We start from the raw sequence: 24,635 nt of genomic DNA on the forward strand, positions 1-24,635 counted from the left end.
GGAGAGTCGCCGAGCCCCGCCGCGGCGCTACATTTATCCGCGCTCCGCGCTCCCGGCGATAGGCTCTGCCGGCCGCGGGGTGGGGCCGCGCTCTTTGGCCCCTTCCTGCTGCCGGGCCCTGCGGCCAATGGCGCGGAGCCCCGGGAGCCGCCTCCCGCCCCCACCCTTGGCCCGCCCCCGCCGGCCGAGCTCCCCGCCCCCGGGACGCGCGATCGCCCAGCCTCGCCAGACCCTGCGCCCCGATACCCAGCGCCGCCGTCGCTGGGGGCACCAAGACCCCTATCCCGGGACGCCCTCGAAGCGTCCGGACGCGCAGGGCCGCGCCCGTCGGGGAAGGCGCGAGGAAAGCAGCTGATGGAGCGCGACCCTCGCTGCAGCCCCGAGGCATCTCTGCAGAAACCTGGGCTCAGGTCCAGGCCCGAGCCCCGGGGGGCGGCAGCCGGCCCCCAGCTGAGGGACAGCTGCACCCGGATCGGCCGGCCGTAGAGGCCAGTGGCAGGGTGGAGGCTTCTCAGAAGGGAGAGCGTCCACTCCGGTCGGCGCGCGCCCGGGAGTAACGGTGGCACTGGCTGTTGCCCGGGGCGTCTCCAGGGCACGTAGCGAAAGAGAGTGACCGGATTCCTGGGGCAGCTCCTAGGAGAGAGAGAGAGAGATCCACGGCCCTAACTGCGTCCCAGTGGAGATGCACAGCTAGACTTGTCCTGTGGACTCTTGGCCGCTCCAGCTGATTTTAGTTGGGCCCCGAACTCAGTCACTTCTCTGGGGACGCTGGCAGAAGCCGCTCCGGGCAGGAATCAAGAGAAGGCCTGGGTCCTGCGCCGGTGGCGGGCAGAGGCTGTGCAGGCTCCAACCCGGTGGGGCTGCATGTCCCCTATCCCCGGACCCTGGGGGTAGCAGCTGCTCGCGGCGCTTCCCCCACCTCGCCCGGGTCTGCACGTGTTTTCTATTGAAGCGGTGGCACTTCGGCTCTGTGCAGCTCCACTCGCCTGTGGGCCAAGGGGGCATTTTCTTGATTGACGCCCTCCTGCGGTCGTCACACCTCGCGGTGAGCAGTTTCTGCTAAGGTCCTTCATTAATCGAGAAAATAAAAAGACTTCCCGGTTTTTTCTCTTGAGATTTCTTACTTTACATCTTGGAACTATTTCTCTGAAATAGCGGATCGCAGTAGAAGGAAGAGTGGGCTGGGAGCAGGATGACCTGAGTTCGAGTTTCACAGTGCACATTTTTGCTGGGCAGCTACTGCGCGCCAGCAGTGAGCGAGACAGATGTAGTTCCTCACTGAAGCAGGAAACAGATTTTAATAAGGTGCCTTATATACGTATGTGCTGAGAAGGAGAAGTATTTAGGGATTTGAAACCTTATAACAAGGGGACATGACCTAATTGCTGGTGGAGGAAGAGGGGCTTAAGAAAGAAAAAGGTTTCTTTTTCTTCCCCAAGAAAGACATGTCTGAAAAGTGAGTAGGCACCAACGACCCTACAGGGTGAGAACATTCCAAGCCCAGAGAATGACATGTGAGTGCTAGTTGTCAGGGCAATTTGAGTCGAGTCACCTCCCCTGAGATTTTCTCTGAAACCTTTTGGGACTCAGTCTAAAGGTTACTGATTTGGGGTTGAGGTGGGTGCATAGGCATCTTTTAGAATCTGTCGCCCAACAAGAGCTACTAGCAAAGACAAATGCAACAAGTGTGATATGCTATCATTTGAGTTAAAACATTAGGACTGAGTTATGAATATCGGTACCTCTGCTTAGTTATATGAACTATCTCTTAAAAAAAAAAACACAAAACCCAAATAACATCAGCTGTCTATGAAGAGAAAGGTGGAGATGGAAGGAGAATGGACTGAATATCTTATATTTGGAAAGTTGAACCATGTGGGTGCGTGACCTATTCACAGTGGCTGAAGAAGTGATTGATTCTGGATTTGGGGCAAGAAAAGTACAAGGTGAAATCAAGGCATCTTGTGCCAGAATCCATGGAAAGAAGACAGGAACCATCTTGAAGGATCTTTGGCCAATTTTGGGATGTTTTATGTATCAAATATGCATTATAACACATTGAATATAACAGTTCATAGTATCATTAGCCTTAGTGACACTCAAAGAAGAAAAGAATGTTGGATTGTAAAGCTGGAAAAATACCAGTTAACAAATGTACAAAGGTTAATAAAATCAGAAAAATGTAATAATTATCATTATCGGACACTAAAATCTCTCAATTAAACATTGCTGAGGATGAGAATTTTTGCCAGATCTCATAATACCAAAAGCTATAAAAGACATTTGGGGGTATCATAGGGTAAAGCTTAATATGAATTCTATGTTAGATGACATTATTAATGCTGTTGTTTTAGGTGTGTTGGTATTGTGGATAAGTTGTCCTTATTTTGGGAAGATGCAAACTAAAATATTTTGGGGTGAAAGGTCATGATATCTGCAACTTTCAAATAGTTTAATATGCACACAATACACAGGCACATATTATATATATACATATATGTATACATTAAAAAAGAGATAAACCAAATTAGAAAATTATTCATTGGTGAATTTAAGTGAAAAATACACAAATGTTCACTATACTGGTTTCAGCTTCTTTGTAGATTTGAAATTGTCCAATATAAAAACTTTTAAGTATGATTTTGTGTGTTAAAAAATGAAAGCAGGGCCTCCCTGGTGGCATGAGAGGTTAAGTCTCAGCACTATGAAGCTATCAGAGCTACTGCAGCATGACTTCAATCCCTGGCCAGAGAGCTGATCCACATGGCATAGCAGACCTCTCCTGTCTTGCCCTGCTGCTCCCCTCAGCAGTGTATTTCAGTCAAATCCACCTGTTCTGCTCCCCACTCTATCTCTGGTAAATTCTCTCATCACCCCTGCACCTCTGGCCTATACCCCAGCTCTTGTATGCATAAATAAAAAAAGTAAACCTTAAAAAAAAAACATGGAGAGCACTCTTTTAAAAAAAAAAAGATTTATTTATGCATATAAGAACTGGGGTAAAGGCCAGAGGTGTGGCGGGTGAGAGGATTCACCAGAGACAGAGCGGGGAACAGAACAGGCAGATTAACTGAAATACACTGGAGCAGCGGGGCAGGAGAGGTCTACTGCACCATATGGTCCAGCTCCCTGGCCAGGGATTGAACTTGGGCTGCAGTGGCTGCAGTTGCTGCTGATAGCTTCATAGTGATGAGGCTTAACCCCTTGTGCAAACAGGAGGTCCCTGTCTTTTTTTTTTTTTAAGGTAAAAGTTACTTGAAGGGCCTCCCCGGTGGCGCAGCGGTTGAGCGCTGGGTTGCGAAGCTGCCCGCGGCCTCTGCGGCGCCGGTTCGATCCCCGGCTGCTCCCCGGCCACCAGAGGAGGGTCCCACATGGCGTGCAGACCTCTCCTGCCGCCCGCTGCTCCCCTCAGCAGTGTACTTCGGTCCTTCTGCCTGCTCTGCTCCCCGCTCTGCCTCTGGTGAATTCTCTCACCCTCCCGCTCTTCTGACTGTACCCAGTGCATGTATAAACAAAACAAACAAACCAGCAAACAAATAAATAAAGCATGCCTCTATTAAATAAAAAAAAAAAAAAAAAAAAGTTACTTGAGGGTGGGGGGAAGCAAATATTGTTTAAAAATGAACAATGCTATGAAAAATTTAAAAAATAATGTAAAAAATAAAATTTTATTTTTCAAATCTAAAAAAAAAAGTTATTTGAATCATTTGTGAAGTCTGTAGAACTTAGGATAGTGCATTGTCCTTGGAAACTATCTGTGGAGGGCTTTGCCAATCTCTGGTCTCTCTGGTGTGGTCTGATACTGCCACTCCTCCAGTCATAATTCTCATCACCTGACCTGATGGAGAATTCCAGCAAGTGAACTGTGAACATAAGTGTGCCGTTCTCTGTACCAAGGACAGAGGCAGGATTTAGACACAGAGAAAAGACAATCACTGTCAATATAACATGAAGCCCAAAGGTGCCTTCAAAGTTGTTTGGGTCTCCAAAGATTGGGACCCCTGTGAACTAAGCAGATCCCTGTGATTATTATTTTCTCACAAATTGTATCTCCCTTATCCTCATTTTTCTCCTTCTCCTGCCCCTTACACCCATCTAGTAATTGAGATAACAAATTTATATAAATCACTAAACCACTCTTCCTTCTCCCTCTCAAATATGTTTATTTTGCACATGACTCAGTCACCAGCCAAAAAATCTAAATCTACAAATCTTACAAAAACAAATATTAAAATGCTAATGAAATAATCACCAATATAGGAAAAGAGACGCATCATCTCTTTCTTTGAGTTAGCAGCAGAGCCTGTGAGTGGATGGAGATCTTAAAAGGCATTGGTATAACATTCCAACTCCACTACATAATCCTTACCAGTAAATTGAAGCCCTTAATTCTGTTAAACTATATAACACTACCTCTTCTAAATCCAATCGTCAGATCCATGTTCATTTTGCTATAGTTAAAAAAAAATTACAACCACATTTGTGAATGTCACATTTATTGAACTACATAATTTTTAATATCACTTGTGTAGGTTTTATAGTTTGTTTTATTGTTTTAAAAGTCATTTGGGGCTCTAAAAGAACTAGATTTTTCCAAAGTTGTCCTTAAAATTTTTTTCACACAGTCAGAACTAATAAAACAAAACTGTTGTAGCTATTTAATTCAAAATCTCTTGGAGTTTCAATATTTTTTCTCTGCTGGATACTAAAACCAATAAAGCTACATGAGATTTTAATTATATTCTGAATTAAACAAGACTCTTTCCAAAAAATTTGGCACCATTAATTTTAGTCACTGCTATTGTGCAAGAGACCAAACTTTGTAAGAAGAGAAAGTGGTTTTCAACTCTAACCTAACTAGTAGGAAATTAGGTAAAATTTTTGCAACTTATTTTCTATAATTAAGTATACATAGAGGTAAAACTTCAAATGAGCTATTACTTGAAAGCATTGATGGATTTTATTATAACAACTTGGTTCTATTTTACCTATTAAAGTTTTTTTATCATCAACTGTTGAAATGATTCATCCTTTGTTAAGTCACATGTCAAGTCATCTTACTATATTTTATTTCAGATTTGCCAAAATCTAGTTAGTCAATGTTTTACAGATTTACAAGATGATAAAGTGATCAGATAGAAATGTCTCATCCATGTCATGGACAGGATCAGAGCTCTGGAGCGCATGGGCCATAGTCATCATGTCACTTCAGTGAAGTTCTCGTTCCACGTCTTACATACTACAAGGTACCTTAGATAGCATGTAAGGTAGGCGGGCTTTATGAGCCATGAAACATTGGGTGCAGCTTGTGATATTTATTTGTTACATTAGAAAGGTGATGAAGATTCCAATAAAAAGTCCTAATTTTGATGGGAGAAGCCAATTTTTCCATGAGAAAAAGATCTAAACTGAATAGACATTTCTCCAAAGAAGATACATCAAAAGATGTTCAACATCATTAGTCATCAGGGAAATGCAAATCAAAACCACAATAAGACACCACTTCACACCCACTAGGATAGCTATAAAATTTTACTTTAAACACAGAAAATAACAAATGTTGGTAAGAATGTGGAGACTTGAGGCGCTCATACATTGCTGGTGGCTGTGCAAAATAAAGCTGCTGCTTTGGGAAATAATCTGGTAGCACCTGAAAAGGTTGAACACAGTCACACTATGACCAATAATTTCACACTTAGGTATACACCCAAGAAATGAAAACACATGTCCACACAAAAAAAACCTGTGCACAAATGTTCGTAAAAGAATTTTATTTACAACAGACAAAAAGTGGAAAGCAACATAAATATCCATTAACTGATGAATGGATAAATTAAACGCGCACAGCCAAGCAATGGAATATTATTTGGTGATATAAAGGAATGAAGTACTTACACATGCTACAACACAGATAAAATTTGCTAAATGAAGGAAGACAGACACAAAAGACAACGTTACATGATTCCATTTATAGGAAAAGTCCAGAATAGGCAAATCTACAGAGAAACAAAGTAGATTAGTGGTTACCTAAGAGGGAGGAAGTTGGGAGTAAATGGAGGGTGACTGACTCTGTAAATGGGTACAGTTTTTTTTTTTTGAGGTCATGAAAATATTCTAAAAGTCATTGTACCAATGGTTACACAACTTTGTGAGTATCCTTTAAAAAACATTTTAAACTAATGAATTATATGGTATGAATCCTATCTCAATAAAGCTGTTAACCTAATTTATTAACAATGAAAGGGTATCAAATGAAAGTCAGTGATATACTCTATAATAATTTTAACAAGCGTTACAATAGCAGAAGTGATATTATAACAAATAATCCAGATTTGTGAACCAAACAACTCTTGAGAAAATACCAGAAATAATGAACCAGGACTCACTGTTGGGACCATGAACCCTCTCTAATCAATACTACCACCTACTGCCCTGGATCCCATGCTCTTTCATTTGCATTTTCTTTTCATCACCAGGTGCTCTTCTAATCACCCAGAAAGGAGAGGAAGAGGAAGTTTATTGCCAAGAAACCAAATTTCTGAAGAAAGAATTTAAAGCCAGTTCAGATTCTGGTCTTGGTTTTTTAATTTTCATGAAATCATTTGAGATCTCATGTACACAAAATCCCCCATCCATAACTTTAAGGGGCACATTAAAGGTTTTATACTGAGAAAAGGAAAAGGCAACAAATGTCACAATGCCAGGCCCACAAAGATGTCACAAGGCCTTATTCAACAGGACTGCTGAGGTCATAGCTTTGGTCCAGAGAGGGAGGTAGAGGAGAAACCAAAATCCTGAGTGAGGATCTATGAAAGCTGGGGATGATCACCTCCTAGAAAAACGGGGACTTCAGGTAAAGACACTGAGTTAGCCTACACTCCTGCTTGGCAGTGAACTCATCGCAGATAAAACATAATCTGATTGGACAGCCATATGCAAAAGAAAGAAACTGGACCACTTTCTCATGCCATATACAAAAATTAACTCAAAAATAGCTTAAAAACTTAGATGTAAAACCTGAAAGCATAAAATACATAGAAGAAAATACAGGCAAAACTCTGCAACACTGGCTTCAGCAACATCTTTGAGGACATGACTATAACAGCAAAGGAAAGAAAAGCAAAAAAAAAAAAAAAACAAATGGGGCTATATCAAATAAAAAGTTTTTTGCACAGTGGGTCTGAAGTTGGTGTCTCTCAAAGTGCCGTTACACAGTGCTTCGTATCACTCAGTGCTCGAGAACTGTGAATAGCTGTGTACAAAACTTTTCTATATTATCTTAAAATTAGGGGGTTTGGGGTGGAAGCTCGGTCCAATTCCTCACTGTCCTTCAGTTTCTCAACATAGAGCTCATCTCGCAAACTCTTCTGCAGCATGACTACCAATCTCTCTGCAAATAGCAAAGGTCTCTGCCACCTTGAGTTCATCAGTAAGCATCTTTATCTCTTCCTCATAATTGTCTTCTTTTTGAGAGTGCTTTCCTTCAGGGTCTGATCCATTAGTTCAATGTGCTCATCCATCTCTCGGCAACAGGACTCTGCCACCTCAGCTCGTTTCTATGGGCATTCAAGTCCCCCTCAATAATCACCAGCTTAAAAGTCACCTCTTCGTACCTCTACCTGCCTCTTCTGCAGCAGGCTTAGCTTCTTTGAGTTTGATTTCCTGGCATTCCTCTTTTAAGACTCCGCTTTCAGTACCCTCTCTCATTCTCAGCACAGCGTTCTCACCTGCCTCCAGCTTCAGTAGGGCCATGACCTGGGGCTCTGAACTCTCTCCAGCTTCCCTTCAACCAGCCAGATTGCAAGGTTCAAAGAGGCCACCTCATCCTCCTCCAGTTTCTTCTTTCCCTCTACTTTCCGCGGAATGCGCTGAGCCTTCTGCTCCTTGTCCTCCCTGTGGCTGCAGAACCTGATCAGGCGCTTCCTGGCCTGGAAGACACGACACCTTCGTGGTTGCCACACAAATCCTGGGGAGCTCAGAGGCCTGCATCCTCCGCTTGGGTTCGCAGCCACTTCTCCTGTACTTTTAGAATTTTGACCCAGTTTTCTGAACCAGTTTCTGGCATGTAGTAGGTGACCAAAGCTATTTTTGAATAGTGAGTGGATAGACTTAAATATCACTTTGAATTCTAGCTCCACTGTAAGCTCTGACTGGTTTCTTAGCACTTGTCACTTGTTTCCTCAAAAGTAGCATAGGGGTTAAAATATTTCTCTCCTGCTATTGTTGTGAGAATTAAACTAGTCATTGCATGTAAATCATGGGCATATAGTAAATACTCAGTAAATGTAGTTGCCGCGGGCCTCCCTAGTGGCGCACAGGTTGAGCGCTGGATTGCGGAGCTGCCCCAGCCTTTGCAGCGCCGGTTCGATCCCCGGCCCCCGGCCAGGGGCCCACATGGCGCGACAGATCTCTCCTGTCTCCCTGCTGCTCCCCTCAGCAGTGTACTTCGTCAGTCTGCCTGTTCTGCAATTCACTCTGGCTCTGGTGAATTTTCTCATCCTCCAGCGCTTCTGACTGTACCCAGTGCTGGTATAAATAAATAAATAAATAAACCTTTAAAAACAAATAAATAAATAAATCGTGGGCATATAGTAAATACTCAATAAATGTAGTTGCCATGATGATGACAATTACAACAACATAGAGAACAGACCATGGGGCTCTCCTGATACTTTTATGATTATAGAGCATTGCTATAGTAAATGTTGCTTGGAATAAATGTGCATCACCTGGATTTGGAGAATGTTTGATCACAGAGAGAATCTTCATTTTGAAATTTACCTGAGGTTTATTAAACTGTAAGGGATAGAAAGATTAACAGGAGCTCAAGGAGCTTTGTTATAACTGTATGATTGAATGAATGTCCTGAAAACAACCCTCAGACCCTCTGATTTATGTTATTGTCATGAATTTATCCTGGTTTAAATAAACACACAGTGTGAAGATTAAAGAGCTGGAATGCTCAAAGAAGGTAATACTCAAGATTCTACAGTTGTGGCGCTCCCCGGTGGCACAGTGGTTGAGCACTGGGCTGCGAAGCTGCCTGCAGCCTCTGCAGCTCCGGTTCGATCCCCGGCTGCCGGGGAGGGTCCCACATGGCCCGCAGACCTCTCCTGCCACCCGCTGCTCCCCTCAGCAGTGTCCTACATCTGTCTGGCTGTTCTCCTCCCCGCTCTGGCTCTGGTGAATTCTCTCACCTCCCCGCGCTTCTGACTGTACCCAGTGCATGTATAAATAAATAAATAAATCTTTAAAAAAAAAAAAGATTCTACAGTTGTTACAATTCTTAGTGTAGCAATAAACCAAATATCACATAGACAACATTCTAATCTTGCCTTTTCTTTGTTTAGCATCTGGTGGTTGTTTTTATACTGTGACTATATATACTCATGAGGCAGTAGTAGTGTTACCCACTAGATAAAAGCATGGACCTTTTCCTGATGCTTTCTGATTCTGTGTCCTGACAAAGCATTTACTCTTAGCCTGTGTTGTTTTATTTTGATTTCATTTTTTTATACAGATATGAGGATTAAATGTGTCACTGCCTTTACATTTTTAAAAGAGATTTATTTGTCTATACAAGAACTGGGGTACAGGCCAGAGGTGTGGGGGAGTGAGAGGATTCACCAGAGACAGAGTGGGGAGCAGAACAGGCAGATGGACTGAAAAACACTGCTGAGGGGAGCAATAGGTGAGACAGGAGAGGTCTGCTGCACCATGTGGGTAGCTCCCTGGCCGGGGATCAAAATTGTGCTGCAGAGGCTGCGGGTAGCATCATAGGTTGCATCTTAACCCTTTGCGCCACCAGGGAGGCCCTGCCTTTACATTTTTTGTCATGATGCTTGATCCAGTATGTGTTCTCCACATCCTTCTATTTGAGAGAACAGAATAAAGTTTGTCTGGCAGCAAACAATAAACTGTGAAGAAGTAAATTGGTGTAGTCCAGCTTTTCTTCTCCCAAGCTGAAGAGAAAATGATTTTTTGGTTGTTGTTTTTTTTTTAACTTTGTAAACTGTATAAAATTCCATTGCATATGGCAGAAAAACAAAAAATTTTAACAGCAGAAAGGCTATTTATGTCCTAAATCTTATTTTTTTTTATGTCCTAAATCTTAGAAAAGATCTTTCTAATTTATTCTTTCTCTGGATTCATAATTTTGATTATTGGCACCTCCAACCTCTGTCACTGAAGCTAAAAAGAGAAGAGCCATGTTTGATCTAGGAAAAGGCCAAGCAAAGGGAAGAGGGCCTGAAGAGTTGAAGTGGTAATGATGTAAAAGAGGAAAAGAGAAGCTCAGTGCCCAGATTCATTTCAGAAAACAAATGTACAAAAATAAGATGATTCTGGGCCTCCCTGGTGGTGCAGGTGGTTGAGTGCAGCACTGTGAAGCTGTCTGCAGCCTCTGCAGCACGGGTTCAATCCCACCGGCCAGGGAGATACACACATGGCGCAGCAGACCTCTCCTGTCTCACCTGCTGCTCCTCTCAGCAGTGTATTTAGTCAGTCTCCCTGTATGGTTCTCCACTCTGTCTCTGGTGAATCCTCTCACCCTCCCGCATCTCTGGCCTGTACCCCGGTTCTTGTATGCATGAATAAATAAATCTTTAAAAAAAAAAAAAAGAATATTTCTTAAAAAAAAAAAAAGTAAGATGATTCCTCAAGTCTTCCTCAATAAGGTCTATTGGTCTAATGATTCCTGAAGAGCAAGAGTTCTTATTGCCTTAGTCATTCTTGCCCATCCCCACCCTACCCCCCAACCCTATGCCTTGCACCAAGTTGGCATCACTAAATATAAGTCATAAGAATGACCCCTGCACTGCTAGGGAAAAGAGGAGTAGATAGACTGAAAGCACAGGTGTTTTTCTATTTCTCTGAGTGATAATTATTTTCAGGGAGTTCCAAACCTATTCTACACTTGTCAGTGACTACTAGACTGATCTTCACTATGATTGTGGATTCATTCTAGAAAAGCTAGTGAGAGTGATGAGAAAAGGGTAGGTTAAAACACCGCAAAGCTCACCATTCGTTTTTTTTCTTTTTAAAGATTTATTTATTTATTTATTTATACAAGCACTGGGTACAGTCAGAAGTGCGGGAGGGTGAGAGAATTCACCAGAGCCACAGCGGGGAGCAGAACAGGCAGACCAACAAAATACACTGCTGAGGGGAGCAGCGGGGGAGACAGGAGAGTTCTGCCGTGCCATGTGGGTTGCTCCCTGGCTGCCCGGGGATCAAACTTGTTCTGCAGAGGCTGCAGATTGCTTCATAGTGCTGTGCTTAACTCCTTGCACCGCCAGGGAGGCCCTCCTTTTATATTTTGAATGGCTTTTATTATTTTTTTAAAGATTTATTTATTTTATTATTTATATAAGCACTGGGTACAGTCAGAAGCACGGGAGGGTGAGAGAATTCACCAGAGCCAGAGCGGGGAGCAGAGCAGGCAGAAGAACCGAAGTACACTGCTGAGGGGAGCAGTGGGCGGCAGGAGAGGTCTGCGCACCATGTGGGACAATCTTCCTGTGGCCCGGGAGCATCCGGGGATCGAACCGGCGCTGCAGAGGCTGCGGGCAGCTTCGCAACCCAGCGCTCAACCACTGCACCACCGGGGAGGCCCAGAAATAATCTATTTAATGTATAAACCTTTTTGTTCATTTATATGTTGATGTGTATTTAGGTTGTTTATACTATTTTGTTATACTATTTTGTGCAATGTGCTGCTCTGAACATTTGTGTATGTTTTTGAGTGTTTTCTTTTAGGATACCTGGAAGTAGAATTGCTGGGTCATATAACTTTATGTTTAACTTTTTTCAGGAACCACCAAACTCTGCAGTGGATGGAACCATTTTATATTCCCACCAGCAGTGTTTGAGGGTTTCCGTTGAAACATCTTCACCAACACTTATTTTTCTGTTTAGTATCTTTGTGGATAGGCCATGTTGTGATTTTGATTTGCATGTCCTTGAAGGTTATTGCCTGTGGGGTGGCAGTGTTGAATCTGCGCTGGAAGAGGGAAAGATGTCCATGTGGAGCAATGAGAAGCCTAGGGGGGCTGCACCGGAAGTATGTGCAGCCCCCATCCAAAGGCAGCCTTGTATTTATTTGCATTGAGTACAAAGGTGGGGTAAGTACATAGGGAGTGTGCATGCGTGGCAGATACTGGTTTCCAAGTATGTTCCTCATACCAGGACTTTTGCCCTTGGTGAGAGGCTCCCTGCACAACCCTATACCTAGCTGACAAGCAGGAACTCTGGGTACCAAGACAATATGCCCGAGAATAAGGGGGGCTAGGAATTCCACAGAAGGTTACACTCTTACTGCTTTCAAGAGGGTCCCACATGGCGCGCAGACCTCTCCTGCCGCCCGCTGCTCCCCTCAGCAGTGTACTTCAGTCCTTCTGCCTGCTCTGCTCCCCGCTCTGGCTCTGGTGAATTCTCTCACCCTCCCCTGCTTCTGACTGTACCCAGTGCTTGTATAAATAAATAAATAAAATCTTTAAAAAAATAAAAATTCAAAAAAATAAAGCCAGTAGCCTTTTAAAAAAAAAGTGCCTTCAGCTTCAACAGTTTGATTATAGTGTATCTTTTGGATTTCTCTGGGTTTATTCTATTTGGATTTGAACTTCTGGGATGTGCAGATTCAATTATTTTTGACAAATTTGAGGTTTTGACCATTTCTTCAAACATTCTTTCTTCCCTTTCCTTTCCTCCCCTTCTGGTACTCCCTCTATGCAAATGCTGTATGCGTCATTAAGTTACATAGGTCTTTTAAGCTCTATTTATATTTCTTTCATTCTTTCTTTCTGCTCCTCAGATTGGAAAATTTCTATTTACCTTCAAGTACACCAAACCTTTCTACTATCTGCTCACATCTGCTATTGAAACACTTTTTTATTTCAAATACACTTTCAGCTTCAAATTTGTACGGCTCTTTTTTAGTTTATCAGTATTCTTTATTTGTTCACATTGTTCTTAATCTTGGTTCTATGAGCAAATTTGAGACAATTGATTTAAGTCTTTGTAAGTCCAACATTTGTGCTTCCTTGGGGATGACATTAATTTCTTCTGTGAATGGGCCACTTCCTTTGTATGCTTATTTTGTTTAAAACATTTTGATCATTGTGATAATTTTTGGAATGTAATAATGTGATAACTTTGAAATCAGATTCTTCACTCCTCAGTGTTTTGTTCCTTACTGTGGGCTGTAGTTAATTGTTTAGTGACTGACGTCTAAACTAATGTTTTGTAAAGTCTCTCTTCTTTGGTGTACTAGTCTCTGAAGTTTTCCTTTTGCTTTTGTTCAGCTAGTGTTGGTAGATTTCCTTGTGTACCAATGGCCAAAAATAGAGTAAAAAAATTCCCCATATTACACACTGGCTATTGCAACACATCTTCAATGCGCAGGTAGGTCATTTTAAATATATCTTAGACTTCATTTACTGCTTGCACTAGGCAGAGATCAGTGAGCAGGGAACACAAAGTAGTCAGCAGTGAAAGAGTTGGCTCTTCAGTGGTCTTTTCTGAGCATGCAACTTGCCATGGACATGACTTTCTCACTGATAATTTTGATTTAATTTCCTTAAGATACTGTCTCCTCTACTTTTTCTCTGGGCTTTAGGCCTCAACTATTACCTTTTGCCCCCCAGTGAGTGTGGTTTATTCATTTGCCTTATAGTATTTTCGAGAAACGTCTGCCATTTTTCCACCCTGGTTGAATTCCAATTTAGATGAACGAAAGGTTAAGATTAAGACCTCTGCTCCCTCAATTTGCAGCAACATGGATGGCACTGGAAGGGATCATGCTCAGCGAAATAAGCCAGAAAGAAAAAGAAAAATACCGGATGGTCTCACTCATAGCAGGAATCTAGAAAACTTAAATAAGGGACCAGGAAAATGAATAAGTGAAAATCAAAATCAACAACAAACTATGAACCAGAGACACTTTTTGGGGGGTGGAGGGCAGGAGGGGAGGGATTGGGGTCAGAATGGGGGGGTTGCAATTGTATGGGGAATATAAAAATAAAATTTATTACTTAAAAAAAATGCATTAAATCTTTCAAATCATCAAAACAAACAAAAAAACCTATTAAATCGGGCCTCCCAGGTGGCACAGTGGTTGAGCGCTGGGTTGCGAAGCTGCCCGTGGCCTCTGCAGCGCCGGTTCAATCCCCAGCTGCTCCCCAGCCACCAGAGGAGGGTCCCACATGGTGCGCAGACCTCCCCTGCCGCCCGCTGCTCCCCTCAGCAGTGTATTTTGGTCTCTCTGCCTGCTCTGCTCCCTGCTCTGGCTCTGGTGAATTCTCTCACCCTCCCGCGCTTCTGACTGTCCCCAGTGCATGCATAAACAAAAACAAACAAACAAACAAAAAAAGACCTCTGCTCCCTCAGAACCAGGGAACAGGGGTGGGAGGCTGGGGAGGGGGCGGTCCATGCTGAGTACACAAGTTGCCATCTGTCTTCAAGACCACCACGGAACTAGGGAGGGGAATAGAGCAAGGGCAAGTGAAATACCACAAAACTTTCCTAGTTTTTAAGGTTTTTTCCTTGATTTAACATTTGCTAACTGCTGAAAATATGTTTTCTCCAGAGTTCAAATTGTTTCTGAATGTTTTTTGTGTCTGTGGAGGAATGGGTCATTGAAGTTATCTACTCTGCCATTTTTGCTGATAGCTATTTTCAGAGTGCTTGACATTGTATATGAAAACTTATAGGGCTAATTTAAAGGCTATGGATGTGAAAATTCTCCAAATACTTGTGTTTGCACCTGTCATGCAGTTAAACTAGTTGTATTAGCGTTCCTAGATAAATCTTATCACAGTGAATGATGACTTAAAGGTGGACTTCAGGTCCTGTAAAGGATAGTCGTTTCCCACTAATCTTAAACTAAAATGTGCAGCTCTATGGAATCCAAATGAAAGCCAGGGATGTTTACTTTGAAGTACCTGTATAGAAGTTTATTCTAGGAATTGTAATACAAGTTGCTTAATCCTATAGCCATAACCACTGCCAGATAATGGGGCAAGCAAATTAATGCAGAAACCAAATTTATTAATCACAGGTTTTACCAAGGGTGATTTATTTTCTGATATTATACACAGCTTATGTTGACATCTGATTTTGCCAAGAAATTATATGTTTTATTAAGATAATATTTCTGCAAGGTAAATAGAGTTCCTCGAAGTAGCACATTTTGTAATATTTCAATAGGGTTTAGTTTTACATAGCTATAAAAGTTTAATATTTCTAAATTTATACACCAAACTTGATGTGGACATAAAATTTATTCTTTGTATATATATATATATATTCCTTCTAAGTGTTCTAGTTCTTCATGCTGAAACATCTCAACTTTCAGAAATTTGGCTTTTGGATTAAACTGTAAGCACCATTTTAAGGTTTAAGATTTCAATGGAGAAAAATAAACTCACTTTATTATATACAAAGAAAAAAGTTTCATCAGACAAAGTATATAAGTTATAGTCATAATATCTTCAAAAGTCTAAAAATTACTAACTTTCTACTCAAGACACAGGCCTTAAAATGGAGCCAATAGTTGTTAAGCAGAGCTTTAGGTAGTTCTCCCATAATAGCCATTCATATTCTAGGTAACTTGGCTTTTTATCAACTCTTTGTGGGGGAGGAGGGAATAATGTGTTAGGCCTCTAAAAGGAATACAATGTTTTTACATATGGGGGAAACAAATTTAAAATATTGAATGAAGGGTAACTATTGGGGTTCTGTTATTGTTGACAGTGAACTTTAAAGATAATCACAGAAATGTTACAGATTTCTAGGTAAATTCTAATAATAAGAATGGATACTATTTTATAGCTCTACAAATGGTTTGGTGTCAAAAAGGAGAAAATGAGCTGAAAAGGCAGAATGGGAAAGTCTAGAAAAGGCAGCAGCAAGTACAGGCATAATTCAATCACAGCAAGAAAAGACAGGAGATGATCCTTCCTGAGGACAAGTATTGGTAATATTTACCCACATAAGGTCAAGTCTGGAAGAACACTGCAGCTTCTATATTATCTGCTACTTAATAATATACAAGAAAAATAGTTTTCATTTGTTATGAAAGGCTATTTTACAAAAGCTAGAAATGCATATTTACTCAATGTAAATGCCAAATTAAACTTAATACAGTGAACTAAAGGTTTGACAGAAAAATGGGTAGACATATTAAACACAACTAAATTGATAGAATTGCCTCGATATAGTCTATTCATTTAAAATCTATACACAGGCTCAAATTCTGAGGTTACAGTTTTTATTTTTCTTAAAAAATGAAAGTACCGATCCTCAAATTAACTAAAGATTGAGCTGGGCTCGCAGAGGTAATCTGCTCCTTGTGACAGATTGTTCTGTAGTTTCTTCTACTTTAGACCTCTCCACTGGATTGACACCTCTGTTTTCTTTGTCTTTTCCATGTGATTTTTTACGCTGTGGATTTAAGAGAAGAAATTAAATCAATATAAAGTAACATTAGATACATATTAGCTATATTCTATTTTCAAAGTTCTCTGGGTTATAGTAAAAAAATTGAGTGTAAAAAACTTCAGAATAGGCTCAACAAGGCATAAGAGCCAACAACTGGTTTGGCAAGTACAGATGAATGCCTTCATTTAATCACTAATAGAAGAAGTGGGATAAAAGAAATACTAATTTTCTGTATGATTTTCCAAGGTATGATTACAGATTTTACTGGTTCTCAACAGGGAGAAATTTTGGGCCCCCAAGAAACATTCGGTAACATATGGAAAAATTTTTGGTTGTTATAACTAGAGGGTACTAATGAAACTAGAGGGTACTTCTAGTGGGTAGAAGCCAGGGATGCTGCTACACATCATGTAATACACAGAACAGGCCACCACAGCAAAGGAGTATCAAGCCCAAATATCAAGAAACCCTGTTCTAGGGAAACAAAGATTTGCTATCATGCAAAAAGGGCATTACTTATTTAAGCAGATAATTTGATATATGGGCTACCTCTCACACGCAGCTGCTTTAATTTTCTTTTATTTTAAAAACTTCATCACAGATTCAGTCATTAATGCTGAGACTTTGGAGTTTTAATCATAAATCATAAATCAACTTTGGAGTTTTAAATTCAGAAAAATTTTATCAGACTGTTAGGAAGGAAAAATAATATCTGGATTTCAGTTGATAATCTAAAAACCAATCCCAAATGCTTTCTGGTATTACAGGGACTTCCTAGCTACAACTGAGTCACTAAGTTTAGCCTCTAAGATGCCTAAAAGGGCTTCGTTGGTGGCGCAGGGGTTCAAGTCTCAGCACTATCAAGCTATCACCAGCCAGTGCAACAAGAGCTTAGTTCGATCCCTGGCCAGGTTGCTGACACACCTCTCCTGTTTTGCCTGTTGCTCCCTTCAGCAGTATATTTCAGTAGATCCACCTGTTCTGCTCCCCACTCTGTCTCTGGTGAATCCTCAGCTCCCCCCACCCCATCCTCTGCACCTCTGGCCTACATCTCAGTTCTTGTATGCATAAATAAATAATAATAAATTTCCAATCATGGATTACAAAGTTACTAAGATTTTGTTTTCTTATCTTTCTACCTTTTCTTACCTTAAAAGAGGACAGGAGATGGATGAAAAATGAAAACAAATATAGAAGTCTCTAACAGTACACAATAAAGCAAAAGCTAGGAAAAATCAGGGGGTAAAATTTAATAGAATCTGAGAAAAAGTATGACTATTTAAATCAGAGACAGTGGACCTTCCTAGTGGTGCAAGGGATTAAGATGCAGCACTATGAAGCTATCTGCAACCACTGCAGCACGAGTTCAACCCCCCGCCAGGAAGGTGACCCACATGGTGCAGCAGACTCTCCCGCTGCTTCCCTCAGCAGTGTATTTCAGCAAATCTGTCTGTTCTGTTCCCTACTCTGTCTCTGGTGAATCCTCTCACACACCGCACCTCTGGCCTACTCCCCAGTTCTTGTATGCATAAATAAATCTTTTAAAAAATAAATATATAAATCAGAGACAGTGAATCTTTAGACCTGAGTGGAAAGACCTGCCAATCTGTTAAAGACACATACACGCATTTGCCTATCATAAGAAGCACCTTGACTATAAAATGTAGCTATCAATGGCCTGCGTAAGGAAATCTTCACCACACAGACTATATAGGCTCATGTCTTCAAAAGAGGGAAAAATGCTAGGCAGTTTATAGTATTTATAGTACCATATTCCCAACAGTGTTCAAAAGGGAAGTGGGGGCCTCCCCAGTGGCGCAGCGGTTGAGCGCTGGGCTGCGAAGCTGCATGCAGCTTCTGCAGCACCGGTTCTATCCCCGGCTGCTCCCTGGCCACCAGAGGAGGGTCCCACATGGCGCGCAGACCTCTCCTGCCACCCGCTGCTCCCCTCAGCAGTGTACTTCGGTCCTTCTGCCTGCTCTGCTCCCCGCTCTGGCTCTGGTGAATTCTCTCACCCTCCCGCTCTTCTGACTGTACCCAGTGCTTGTATAAATAAATAAATAAATCTTTTTTAAAAAAAAAAAAGGGGGGGGAGTGGGAGAGGTCACAGGATTTAATAACAGGATCAAGGCAGGCAAAAAATAAATTCAGGAAACATGGGGAATAAGTCAACAAAAGAAGAGCTCCTGGCAAGTGAAATCACTAATAGAATCCGAGAGGTCTTTGGTTTTGCAATCTTTTTTAAACTGCCTAGCCTACAGAGTCTGCCTATGGGCAGGGAGAAGATCCCAAGACTTCCGGGCCTCCCTGGTGGCGCAGCGGTTGAGCGCTGGGTTGCGAAGCTGCCCGCGGCCTCTGCGTTGCCGGTTCGATCCCCGGCTGCTCCCCAGCCACCAGAGGAGGGTCCCACATGGCGCACAGACCTCTCCTGCCGCCCGCTGCTCCCCTCAGCAGTGTACTTCGGTCCTTCTGCCTGCTCTGCTCCCTGCTCTGGCTCTGGTAAATTCTCTCATCCTCCCGCACTTCTGACTGTACCCAGTGCATGTATAAACAAAACAAACAAACAAATAAATAAATAAAACATGCCTCTATTTAAAAAAAAAAAAAAAAAGATCCCAAGACTTCCATGTCAGAACTGCAAAGAGAGAAATGTACCTCCTAGTGTCCATTCTGGTATGCAGGATATAGAAAGGGGATATTGATAGGAGTTGAAGATTACCAGCTGAGGATGGTGATTAAGTCAAATTTTGCCTCTATTTACCTTACAGAAAACCCGATGATCAACATTTGTGTAAATAATTTAAACTGGTAAAGTTAACAAGTCATTACAAAGAAATGACAGAAAATTGTTTGCTGTTCTATTTCCAGAGTAATGCCTTTATAATGAACAGCAATCGATGGACTTACATCTGATGTGGAATGATTATCTGATAGGAAATAATCAGATACCTGGAAAAATGGAACTCCACCACTTGATGGACAATCCATACTGGTATCTACAGATGTCTCTTGACTTGGGGGTTCTTCAGCGGTATTCCCCAGATCTGTCTTTTCTTCATCCAAAACCTAAAATAAGAAGCTTGATTAGTGATTAAGCCCAAGGATTTAAAAATCCTCACAAAAAGCAGTTTTCTTCTTTGAAAATAACAATGCCCATTCTAGAAAAGTTAAGCCTCAACAAAATTTGTAGCAAGTCTACAAAATAGTGAGAACAATCCATAATGTTTTAATGTAGAACAGAAGTACCTATACTAGAATGTTAAAAGTCATTATCTCAGAATGGGATTAGATTATTTTTTATTTTCTTCTTTGCAATATTTTGATTTCCCATCTCTTCTATAATTACTATAATTAAGAGAATAGACTACAGCGCTTGATTGTCTAGGTTCTAATTCCAACTCCATCCTTGTGACAAGATAATTCTTAGTTTTAATATGTAAAATGGGGATAGTATTATGACCCACCTCAGAATTTACTAAGTATGTATGCAAAGTGTTTAAAAATAGTGTCTTGCACATAACATACACAACATAAACACTAGCTATTACCTATTAGATTAATAATAAAAAATGATTCAAAGAAACCATTTTAAGGACCAGGCAATTATTACTAATGAAACACAGGACAGGATTCAAAGGCAAAGAATAAAGTTCTTCACATAAAGTTAATGACATCAAGAATTTATGGGAGAGGGTCCTCCCTGGTGGCACAAGGGGTTACGCACTGCACTGTGAAGCAATCCGCAGCCTCTGTAGCATGAGTTCGATCCCCGGCCAGCCAGAGAGCACCACACATGGTGAAGCAGACCTCTCCTATCTCGCCCGCTGCTCCCCTCAGCAGTGTATTTCAGTCAGTCCCCCTGTTCTGTTCCCCACTATGTCTCTGGTGAATCCTCTCACCCCCCCGCATCTCTGGCCTATACCCCAGATCTTGTATGCATGAATAAATAAATCTTTAAAAAAAGAATTTATGGGAGATTTCTAAAATTATGCTTTAACTCTTACCTGACAGGTCTCTTCTTTATTGTTTTCTGAACAGTTTAACATCTTTAAAAGCTCAGGCTGTTTCCTTTTCAACTGTTCAAGGAGCTGTTCACGTGGTTGGGTTCTCACTAATGTTGATGGGTATAAATAATTTTTCCTTTGTGGTGTTGTACCTTTAGTGGACATTACATAGAGGGAAAAATTAATAGGTGGATATGAACAAGACTTTCTGTTCTTAATGCTAGAACTTATACTTCGCACTGAGTCCTTGTCATATAACCATTGCCACCCATGGGAATCAGTCTTATCAATCAGGTATATATTACCTGTATGAATTAATATTTCTCAGCTTGAGAATTGATCTTAAATAGAGTCAATTTTTTCCAAACCCACCCCCAAAACACAAAATTTCCATCTCTGAGGTAAAACAACCTAACTTCACTGGAAAGTAGACAATAAATAAATAAACCAACATTCTTTAGCACCAAATCCTTTTATAAATAAGTGCTTTAAAAATTAACAGCTTTGTGCCTCCCTGGTGGCACAAGGGGTTAAGACGCAACCTATGAAGCAATCAGCAGCCACTGCAGCACGAGTTCAATCCCCAACCAGGGAGCTACCCACTTAGCACAGCAGACCTCTCCTGACTTGCCCACTGCTCCCCTCGGCAGTGTATTTCAGTCAATCTGCCTGTTCTGTTCTCTACTCTGTCTCTGGTGAATACTCTCATCCTCTGCACCTCTGGCCTGTACCCCAGTTCTTGTATGCATCAATAAAAAAAAATCTTTAAAAAATAAATAAATAAAACAGCTTTGAAGTATAATTTACTAACCATAAAATTCACTCCATGATTTTTTGGGTAATCTTTAAAAAAAAAAAAATTTTAGGGGTCTCCTTGATGGTGCAGGGATTAAGTCTCAGCACTATCAAGCTATCACCAGTCACTGCGGTCTGAGTTTGATCCCAGCCAGGTAGCTAACCCACATGGCGCAGCAGACCTCTTCTGTCTTGCCCGTGTATTTCCCCTCAGCAGTGTATTTCAGTAGATTCACCTGTTCTGCTCCCTACTCTGTTACTGGTGGACCCTCTCACCCCCCACACCTCTGGCCTACACCCCAGTTCTTAATTTCCCTTGTAATGTACCTGTTGGGGTATCTAGTTTCAATTCTTGCTGCAGAAAGCAATTAAGCGTAGTCAAACCAATTTTTATGTTCTCATCAAGTTCCAGACTTTGTGCCATTGTATTTTTTTCATCAATAGTTATCCGACCAAGAAAAACACTATGTTGATTCTCATGAGCTGCTTTATGTTCACTTAATTTTTCATTAATCTTTGAACATGAAGTCTCACAATCTTGGTTTACAATCTGTGAATGATACAAGTGGGTTTTCATCATTAAAGTTAAACTTGTTGGTGTTTTATTCAATATAGCATATTCCACTTTACCCTGAAATTTTCCATGTTTGAAAAATACCTGCAAAAGTTGAGAGAATAGTATATTATAAAGCCCCTCTGTATCCATTTACTGATACATAGAATATAGCTCAAACAGACTGGTCACTTACTCTCCCTCCCCATTCAGGATTATTTTAAAGCAAATTCTGTATTATTTCATTCATTTATTTCAGCATACATATCTAAAAGTTAAGAGATTTTTAAAGACCACTCTCACATAAAATTTAATGTTGATTTTTTTATATGAAATACTAGTCAGTGTTCAAATTTTACCAATTTTCTCAAATGTTTTTCACAATTGGTTTGTTTGATTTGGTTGAGATGTCTTTAAATAGGTGACTATATTTATTTATCCAAACTGGAACATTTTTATGAAAGAAAGGAGCCATTCTTAATAATTACCCCAGCACAACAGATATAAATAAGGACTGCTCTGAGGAAATTAGGACTTAAGGTCATCTAGTTTTACCTCTTTTGATCTATAGGCTTATATGTTCATCTGTCCTCTATATTATCTGCAAATCAGTTAAATCCAGAGGCTTGATCTAAGTCAGTGTTTTCTGGGCAAGAATATTTCATATGTGGTGCTGAAAATATACATTGTGATTCTTGTGTTAAGATTTATCAATGGGTTAGGTATGATCATGTTATTAATTTTAATGTTCCCTATCAGCTTTTGATCAAATGGTGTATATAGTCGTTACTATCAACAGGGCATTCTAGGGGACACAAAACCTTCATTAGGGAATATGAAACAAAATGGTGTTGTTTTATCAATTCTTCTTTATTTTATTAGCTAAGATTCTTCTATGAAACTTTTCATTCACTACCCTACTAAACCAAGAAGGAATACCTGTGGGAAAGACAAATGGGATGTTCAATTGTTTCCCTTTATTTACCAATTTTCAGAATAATTAACTGCTTCTCTAGATAATCCAAAGGCCCATGAAAATTTTTATGGGTGTGTTTGCATATATTTGCTGTATTTTAATCTATTATAGCAATTACGCTTTTTGATGCTAAAATTTTACCACCTTAAAACAGGGGAAATATCATCAAGTTGGCTATTATGTCTTTTTGATACAACCCCATTTATCTGTAAAAACTTCTATACTTGCCAATGACATGATCTCTAGCTTATCCTGTTCATTTCCTGCTTCAAACCTGAAATCAGCTATTTCTCCATGAGCTGGTGCCTTTTATTGAAAGTAACTTATCTACTTAAACTTTTTTACCTGGTTCCTGAGAATGTTAGTAAAATCCTCTTACTGCACAATAAAGAAAAACCAAGCCACAAAGCATTCATGCAAGTGTTATGTACAAGCAAGCCACAGACCGATCAATATCTTTTGAGCAACCAGAACAATATCTTAAATACTTAACCTGCAATAGCAACTTTGAACGTAACTAAAGTAAAAGACATATAAATAGAAGATATCATATATCATAAGACAGGGTGCTCTTCACTGAAGATATCAACACATCAATGTCCATGATAGTCCAAAATCCAATAGATAGAGGCTAGATTAGACAAATGTTAACTTTGAGATCTAAGACACATATAGTGAAATAACATCATACATAAACAAACCAACTCTTAATTCTTTAAGATTTAATCACTCATTATATTTTAAAATATCATTTGTTTTGGTCTCCCTGGTGGCGCAAGGGTTTAAGCACCACACTATGAAGCGATCCGCAGCCTCTGCACTTCTGCAGCACAAGTTCGATCCCCAGCCAGCCAGGGAGAAACCACATGGCAAAGCAGACCTCTCCTGTCTCGCCTGCTGCTCCCTCCAGCAGTGTATTTCGGTCATTCTGCCTGTTCTGTTCCCCACTCTGTCTCTGGTGAATCCTCTCACTCCCCACATCTCTGGCCTGCACCCCAGTTCTTGTATGCGTAAATAAATAAACCTTTAAAAAAAAAATCATTTGTTTTGAAATCAGTTCTTAGCCAGGAATATTTTAGGCATCTTATTATCACTATTCTCCCGCAGAATTGGTTCCAATTATAAGAAAGTTATTACAAAAGTCATTACCTGCAGTAAGTTCTGAAGTTCTTCTTCCCTTTTATTTAAACAAGATACCCACTGCTCAGAAAAACAAAGTGTATTCATGTTCAGAGTCTCACATCGCTGTTCAGTCTCTTGAGTTATTATTTCAAGGTTGCTGTTGAGTTTATCACAGTGATTCACAGACTCTTCAACCAATTTTGTACCTTCTTGGTTAAAATGTTTGAGTTCACGTGACACATCATCACAATCAGCACAAAATTTTGTATTGTAAGAAGCTGTTTTGCTGATTATATTCTTACATTTCCTAAAAAGGAAAATTACATTGTTAAAATGGAAAACCAAGATTCAAAGTATAGGTAACTTGTCCAAGATCACACAACTTATAAAGTGGCATGTTTGAACCCAGGCAGCCTGGCTCCAGAGTATATGGTGTTAATCTTCTACACTGAGAATGAATGCTGTGTCAGTGTATTTTCACAGCAAACTGACATCACATCTGCTGTCAAATGACCTATTCTGTTTGTTTGTTTGTTTATATATATATATATATATATATATATATAAAAGCACTGGGTACAGTCAGAAGCACAGGAGGGTAAGAGAATTCACCAGAGCCAGAGCGGGGGAACAGAGCAGGCAGACCAACGAAATACACTGCTGAGGGGAGCAGCGGGTGCGGCAGGAGAGGTCTGTAGTGCCATGTGAGCCCTTGCCGGTGGCCGGGATTGAACCGGCGCTGTAGAGG

At 40.8% G+C, this 24,635-nt stretch overlaps 1 protein-coding gene and 1 pseudogene across 2 annotated transcripts in view; both read right to left on the reverse strand.

Annotated features, from left to right (window-relative positions):
• Window positions 1–7,273: 7,273 nt before the first annotated feature.
• On the reverse strand, window positions 7,274–12,338 carry LOC119234219 (tropomyosin alpha-3 chain-like; annotated as a pseudogene).
• A 2,600-nt stretch (window positions 12,339–14,938) lies between these two features.
• The window catches only part of KIF11 (kinesin family member 11), a 46,654-nt gene continuing 36,957 nt past the window's right edge, over window positions 14,939–24,635 (reverse strand). Inside the window, exons 18-22 of one of the 2 annotated variants that reach the window (XM_037497225.2) lie at window positions 23,915–24,194; window positions 21,564–21,786; window positions 20,442–20,593; window positions 19,387–19,503; window positions 14,939–16,440 (exon numbers count right to left, since the gene is read on the reverse strand). In XM_037497225.2, coding sequence (XP_037353122.1) covers window positions 16,309–16,440; window positions 19,387–19,503; window positions 20,442–20,593; window positions 21,564–21,786; window positions 23,915–24,194 — 904 coding nt within the window. In that variant the 3' untranslated portion in view covers window positions 14,939–16,308. The remainder of the gene's footprint in view (window positions 16,441–19,386; window positions 19,504–20,441; window positions 20,594–21,563; window positions 21,787–23,914; window positions 24,195–24,635) is intronic. The other variant, XM_037497226.2, reaches the window with a different exon arrangement.

Source organism: Talpa occidentalis, unplaced genomic scaffold (genome assembly GCF_014898055.3).
Source record: "Talpa occidentalis isolate TD23 unplaced genomic scaffold, MPIMG_talOcc4v2.1 talOcc4.8, whole genome shotgun sequence".
Taxonomy (NCBI): Eukaryota; Metazoa; Chordata; class Mammalia; order Eulipotyphla; family Talpidae; genus Talpa; species Talpa occidentalis.